The 7,445-nt window shown below is 41.7% G+C and overlaps 1 protein-coding gene across 1 annotated transcript in view; it reads left to right on the plus strand.

Annotated features, from left to right (window-relative positions):
* The window catches only part of LOC102870796 (constitutive coactivator of peroxisome proliferator-activated receptor gamma-like), a 56,470-nt gene that overhangs the window by 5,289 nt on the left and 43,736 nt on the right, over window positions 1-7,445 (plus strand). The window contains exon 3 of the mRNA XM_006902411.1: window positions 7,184-7,189. Coding sequence (XP_006902473.1) covers window positions 7,184-7,189 — 6 coding nt within the window. The remainder of the gene's footprint in view (window positions 1-7,183; window positions 7,190-7,445) is intronic.

The following is a 7,445-nucleotide window of genomic DNA, read 5'->3' on the forward strand; positions in this document are numbered from 1 at the left end:
GGTGGAAGAGTCATCAACAACCTGCGTTATGCAGATGGCACAACCCTGCTTGCTGAAACTGAGGAGGACCTGAAGCGCTTGCTGCAGAAGGTCAAGAACTGCAGTCTTCAATATAGATTGAAGCTCAATATCAAGAAAACAAAGATTCTCAACACTGGGCCAATTGGCAGCATCAATATGGATGGTGAAGAGATTGAGATAGTTAACAGTTTTAGTCCACTTAACTCCACAGTCAACACTGTTGGTAACAGCAGCCAGGAAATCAGGAGATGAGTTGCATTGGGAAAGTCGGCTGTGAGGGACCTCTCAAGAGTACTGAAGTGCAGTGACGTCAGGCTGGAGACTATCCGGGCTATAGTCTTCTCAATTCGTGCTATGCACAGAGAGTTGGACAGTGAACATGGATAATAGAGAATTGATGCCTTTGAGCTGTGGTGCTGGAGAAGAGTGTTGAATATACCATGGACTGCTAAGAAAAAAGGTGTGTCCTGGAGAAGGTGAAGCCAGAATGCTCCTTGGAGTCAAGGTTTCTGAAGCTTCGTCTGACATACTTTGGCCATGTTGCAAGTATCTGGTCCTTGGAGAGGGACATCATGTTTAGCAGAGTGGAGGGGCGGCGCAGGAGAGGAAGATCTTTGATGAGATGCATCGATTCTGCGGCTGGAGTGGTGGGAATGAGTGTGTTTGAGATGGCTGGGTTGGCACAGGATAGAACGGCGTTTAGGGCTCTTGTACATAGGGTCTCTATGAGTCGCAAGCGACTCGATGGCACATAATAACAACAGTTAAAATTTTGATACATAGATGCACACATTTTAATGCATATATATAATTTTGTTTTATATACATATATACATGTTTTATAGGTATATATAAACAATAAAAAATGTGTGGGGATCCGAGGGGATAAAGGGTAGGAGCAGAAGGGGGTTGAGGATGGGTAGGGAAAAAAATCACAGGATTGCACAGTATGGTGGGTGGAGGGAGTAGGTAAAGGAAATGAGAAAGATCCAGTGGGGACTGGAAAAGACAGAATAAAGCCAGGCTGCTCCTTGGAGGCAAGGATTCTGAAGCTTCGTCTGACATACTTTGGACATGTTGCAAGGCAAGATCAGTCCTTGGAGAGGGATGTCATACTTGGGAGGGTGGAGGGACAGAGCAAGAGAGGAAGACCCTTGATGAGATGGATTGATTCAGTGACTGGGGGTAATGGGGATAGGTATATCAGAGACAAAAAGATTGGTACAGAAAAAAGCAGGACCTAGGGCTGTTGTACATAGTAGGGTTGCTATGAGTCACAGGTGACTCAGCAGCACGTAACAACAATGGTGGGTATGTAGTCCAGTTGTTATTAATTTTTTTTTAACAAAGATATTGTCCTTTATTTTGGGGGTTTCCCATTTGGGAAGAGGAGCGTAGAGTCTGGCTGCTTCATGCTGAACAGGGGCATTTGAGAAGGGGAACCCACTTTAACATTTGTGTGGTCTTGCATTGAAGCTGCATGCATGCCTTCTTGTTCAGTTAGAATATATTTTCATGACATTTTCTGTCTTCTGGCTGCAAGGTTTTTGCGTGGGTTAGTCCAGTAGGGGTGGCAGGTTGAACCTTGAGACTCATCCACCTTCACTTCCTTAGCTGACAGTTATATTTCCCTTTTGTCTCTGGAACTGGGCTCAGGGTTCAGGTTCTGGAACAAGATTCCTTGTTCAGGTTACCTGTGGGAAAAAGAGCAAACTTAGAACAAACGTGTGAGTTACAAAGAAAAGGGCTTTGGAGGTGTTACTGACAGGTGTACTGGAGGAAGAGATGAAGTGGCTTAGATGAAGTTCCTTATACACACCAGGCAGCCCTCTTTGCCCAAGTTCTGAGATCTGGACCTTGCACCTTACTGGGGACCATGGCCGGGACACACTTGTGGCTTTAGAGCCACCATCATTACCCCCTTCTTCTCCAGGTGGTCAGTTTGTAACTTGAAGTAGGTGTTATTACCTTCCCCTTCCACAGATAGAGAAGGGGCTTCCAGAGGTGAACAGACCTACTCAAGGTTGAAAAGGTAATAAAGGCAGTAGAACAAAGACTCACACAAGACTTCAGACGAGGTTGTCTGAAGGCAGGCCATGAGGCGGTGAGATCCTGCACGACCGTCTTTCATCTTCCTCTGCAAACAAAATCCTGCTGGAGATAATTTTTTAAATGGCCGTGCATGCATGAGGCGCTTCCTGCCAGTCCCCCATCTGGTTTCTGAGGTTATAAATTACAAAGGAAGGACTGCTTACATTTCTCTTGTGGAGAGAGATTAAAAATTACTTGGAAGAGTCAAATCACCGGAGTGATTCCGCTTTTGAGTTAGCAGCCTAATTCCCTATGGACTCACCCCCAGAGCTTCCTATAACTGATTTTTGTTATAAGATGCTGTCAAGTCAAGTACAACTCACGGTGACCCTGTGAATAACAGATCTGAACCTTGTCATATCCTGTGCCATTTTCACAATCTCTGACACACTCTATCCCTTTGCTGCAATCACTGTGTCAACTTACCTGGTTGAGATTCTTACTTTCTTTCAGCGTCCCTCCTGATGTCCTCCTCCAGGGAATAATGTCTCCTAGCAACAGGCCCAAAATATGTGCAACAAAGCTGACCCAACAGAATGTGGAAATGATCACTGCTATCAGATGCAAGCAAAATCTTGTCTATGATTATCCAAAACAATGAGAACAGTATATTGGAAGAGAACTGGCAAAAATACAAGCAGGGATTAGAAGAGATCAGGCACTAGAAATATCATTGCCAGTGTCAGCTGGATCTTGGCTGAAAACAAAAAATAGAAGAAGGATTTCTATTTATGTTTTATCTACTTTGCAAAGACATTTGACTATGTGGATCACAACAAATTGTAGATAACCTTGAGAAGAATGGGAATCCCAGAACACTTGATTGTGCTCATGTGATACCTACCTTTACCTAGTCCAGAAAGCTGTTATCCTAACAGAGCAAGAGATCACTGCATGGTTCAAAATTTATTATAAAGAAGTGAATCAGGGCTTTATTCTTTTTCCAGTCTATATGCAGAACAGAAGACTCATCAACATATCCTAGGTTGTGCATACGTCCCAACCTTGCTTACTCTAACAAAGGACTTGAAGTGTTTACTGCAAAAGGTCAGGAACTGCTGCCTTCATTTCAACCTCACTGGGGGTGAAAAAGACCCTCAACACTGGACCAATTGGCAGGATAATGATAGCTGGAGAAAATATTGAGGTAGTTAACAATTTCATCTTGCCTCAGATTCATAATCAACACTCTTGGCACCAGCAGTCAGGAAGTCAAAAGACAAGTTGCTTTGGGAATGTCTGCTGTCAGGGACCTCTCTAGAATGCTAAAGAACAGTGATGTCAGTCTAGAGATTAAGGTACACCTGATCAGGCCATGGTTTTCTCAGTTGTTTGCTGTGTATCTTAGAGTTGGATGGTGAGTATAGATGACAGAAGAATTGACGTCTTTAAATTGTGATGTTAGGGAAAAGTATTGAACATACCATGAATTGCCAGGAGAAAAGTCAGTCCTGGAGAAGGTGAAACTAGGTTGCACCTTGGCAGGAAGCGTTTTGTTACTCCATCTCACATACTTTGGGCATGTTGCTATAACGGACTGGTCATTGAAGAAGGTTATCATGCTTAGAAGGGTACAGAGTGCAGAAGAGGAAGACCTCGGATGAGATGTATATGTGGAGGAAATTCTCCCCATTGCTATTGTGTTGAGTGCTTTACTCAGGAAAGGTTTTTGGATTTTGGCAGAAGCCTTTTCTGGGTCAAGTGAAATGATCATGTAGTTCTTATTTATTTTATTAATGCGATGGATTACATTGATAGTTTTTTTTCTGATGTTGAACTATCCTTATATGCCTGTTATGATTCCCACTTAATCATTATGAGTTATTCTTTTGATACATTGTTGGATTTTATTGGGTGGGATTTTTTTTTATTGGGTGGGATTTTGTTAAGGATTTTTGCAACAGTGTTCATGATAGATACTGGTCTGTCAGCTTTCTTTTTTTGGTGATGTCTTTACCTGATTTTGGTATCAGGTTTGTTTGCTTCATAGGAAAAATCAGGGAATGTTCCTTCTTTTTCCCTATTTTGAATTAATGTACAAGGAATTGCTGGTAGTTCTTTTCAGAGTCTTTGATAGAATTCACTCATGAAATCATCTAAGTTGGGACTTGTTTTCTCTTGGTATTTTTTTTAATGATCTGCTCGATTTCTTATATTTGAGGAATCTGTTTAAGTGTTTTACTTTTCCCTGTGCCAGTTTGGGTAACATGTGAGTTTCTAAGAATGTGTCTATTTCATCTTAGATTTTCAAACTTATCAGAGTATCACTTTTTTATAATACTGTGCAAGTATTATTTTCACTTTGGTTGGTTCTGTTGTGACATAATGTCTTTAATTTCTTATTCAAGTTATTATGGCTTTTCTTTCTTCTCCTTTGTTAAGTTTGCCAGTGGTTTGCCAATTTTATTGACCCTTTCAAAGTACCAACTCCGCAAGATTGCTATTATTTTACATCTTCTAGAAGAAAGGAAATTATAAAGATAAGTACAGAAGTATGGTAGTATAAAACAGAAAAATAAGCAACACTATTAACAAGACTAGAAGTTCTTCAAAAGAGTCAATAAAATTGGCGAACCATTGGCCAAATTGCTTACTCTTTTTCTCTTTGTTGTAGACACTGAATTAGGTATTACTTTTTTCCTTCCTTTTTTAAATGTTTATTGCTATAGGTTGACCTCTAAGTGCTTCCTTTGCTTTATCCGAAGGGTTTTGATACATTGTACTTTCGTTTTTATTTCAAAGAATTTTTAATTTCATTTTTTTATTTCTTCTTGGCTGAAAGCAGAGAGTACCAGAGGAATATCTATCTGTGTTTCATTGACTGTGCAAAGGTGTTTGACTGTGTGGATCACAACAAACTGTGGCTGACTCTGAGAAAAATGGGAATCCCAGAACATTTGATTGTGCTTATGTGAAACCTATACTTGGACCAGGAGGCAGTCATTAGAACAGAACAAGGAGACACTGCATGGCTCAAAATAGGGAAGGGAGTATGCCAGGGATGTATTCTGTCACCATAACTTTTCAGTCTATATGCAGAACAGATTATCCAGGATGATGGACTATATGAGGAAGAATGTGGCATGAGGATTGGACGACTACTCATCAACAACCTGCATTACATAGATGATGACACAACCCCGCTTGCTGAAGATGAGGAGGTCCTGAAGCATTTACTGCAGGAGACCAAGGACTGCAGCCTTCAAGAGGGATTGAAGCTCAACATCAAGAAAACAAAGATTCTCACCACTGGACCAATTGGTAGCATCATGATGGTGAAGAGATTAAGACTGTTAACAGCTTTAGTTTGTTTGGCTCTACAGTCAACACTCTTGGTACCAGCAGCCAAAAAATCAAGAGACAAATTGCATTGGTCAGTTGTCATAGACCTCTCCAGAGTACTGAAGAGCAACGTCAGTCTGGAGACTAAGATGTGCCTGATCCAGGCCATAGTCTTCACAGTTGCTTGCTATGCGTCAGAGAGCTGGACGATGACTATGGATGATAGAAAGAGAATTGATGCTTTTGAGCTGTTGTGCTGGAGAAGAATGTTGACCATACCGTGGACAGCCAGGAGAACAAATAGGTTTGTTCATCCTAGAGAGAGTGAAGCCAGGCTACTTCTTAGAGGCAGGGTTTTTGAGGCTTTGTCTGACATACTTTGGGCATATTACAAGAAGGGACCAGTCCTTGGAGAGGGATGCCATGCTTGGAAGAGGTGGAGGGATGGAGAAAGAGGGAAATAAGATGGATGAATACAGTGACTGGAGTAATGAGGGTAGGTGTTGAGTCAGAGCCAGTAAAGTTGGCACAGGATAGAGCAGGTTTCAAAGGCTGTTGTACTTAAGGTCTCTGTCGCAAGGGACTTGACGGTACATAATAACAACAATCCCGTAGTCCGCAAGCAATGTGTTGCTTCCACATAGATCTTTTTTTTTTTTCTCCTTTACCCAATTTCTAGTTTAGTATGATTGTGCAGTTAAGGCAAGGGAAGTTTCTGGGGTCCTTTTTACTGTGTGTTACTGCTCTTTTTTGCCCTTTAAAAGTGGTTGGGCAGCCCAGAGCCTTAAACTAAGGGGAAGTAAGGGCAGAGCCTGCGGAGCTTGCTCCAAGCAGTAGCTTAAAATACTGTAGGGCCCTCAGGCCTGTCTTTCATTGTTTTTGGTGAAACATTCTTTTAGGTCATATAACCCTGGTGTGTCTACTTGCCATACAGAGGTAACTTGTGGTCGCTGTGAAGCTGAACACTGTGACATTGACGTGTCAAATGCAATAATGGTTTCCCATGGTGGACAGTGTTTGGTGGCATTCCCCGGTTAAAACAAGCTTGGAAGCAGGAGTGGCATCCACTTCCTAAAATAGCTTGCCTTGGGGAAACCCTACCGAATCTGGAGAAAGGATGAAAGTCACGCAAGTGTCAAGGACTCTTGTTTATATGAGTCGCCTACTACTTGACAGCACTTAACAACAACTGTAGGATTGTGATCTTAGAAGATATATAGTGTTTCCATGCTTTTGAATTAACTGAGGCTCACCCTAACAAATGGTCAGTTCGAGAGAACACGCACAGTACCGCATGTGCTTGAGAAGAATGTAAATTAGGATTAATTTTGTGGAGTACTCTTTGTATGTCTATGTGGTTGAATTAGGCCTTCTGCATCTTTGAGTTTCTTTCTAGTTTTCCTATCCTTGTTGAAGTCACCTACTTTTGCATTGTCTGTTTCTTAAATCTGTTAGTATTTGTTTTGTATATTTTGCTCTTGTATCATTTGGTGCATAGACATTAATTAAGAGTATGCCCTCTTACTCTGTTGTGTCTTTAAGTGTTCTGTCCTTGTTTCTTGTGCTGTTTTTTACTCCAGAGTCTGCTTTATCATAGATTAGTATGGCCACATGTGCTCTTTGGGTTGCCATTTGTTTGGTGTGTTGGGATTTTTTCCCCCTAGTCTGCTTTGTTTTCCTTCTTTTTGGGTCCCACCTCCCTCTTTTTTGGTAACATACTGTGTGGTTGCATCTATATGCTCTTAAGATGTGACTATAATGGAATGCAGATTAAGTTTCTTGACTTGAGCCTGCTGTAGGACAGGACCTAGGAGCTTTTGCCTGGTGGTTAGGGTGGGCTAGGCTTTTTTACGCCATTCAGTCAATATCTGCCCATGTTCCCACACTGGATAGGCGTTGGATTTTTTGCATAAGAGAGCTGTTCTTTTTGTGGGAATTGACATATGCAAGTTCCCACCTTCTGGTACCACTTGTAATTCAAGATGTCTTTATCTTGCCTGGGCCATTCCCAAACCCCTACTTTCCCACTCCCTACCTCCACCTTCCCACTC

The sequence above is a fragment of the Elephantulus edwardii genome, unplaced genomic scaffold, assembly GCF_000299155.1.
Source record: "Elephantulus edwardii isolate Elephantulus edwardi_28Jun2011 unplaced genomic scaffold, EleEdw1.0 scaffold00409, whole genome shotgun sequence".
NCBI lineage: Eukaryota > Metazoa > Chordata > Mammalia > Macroscelidea > Macroscelididae > Elephantulus > Elephantulus edwardii.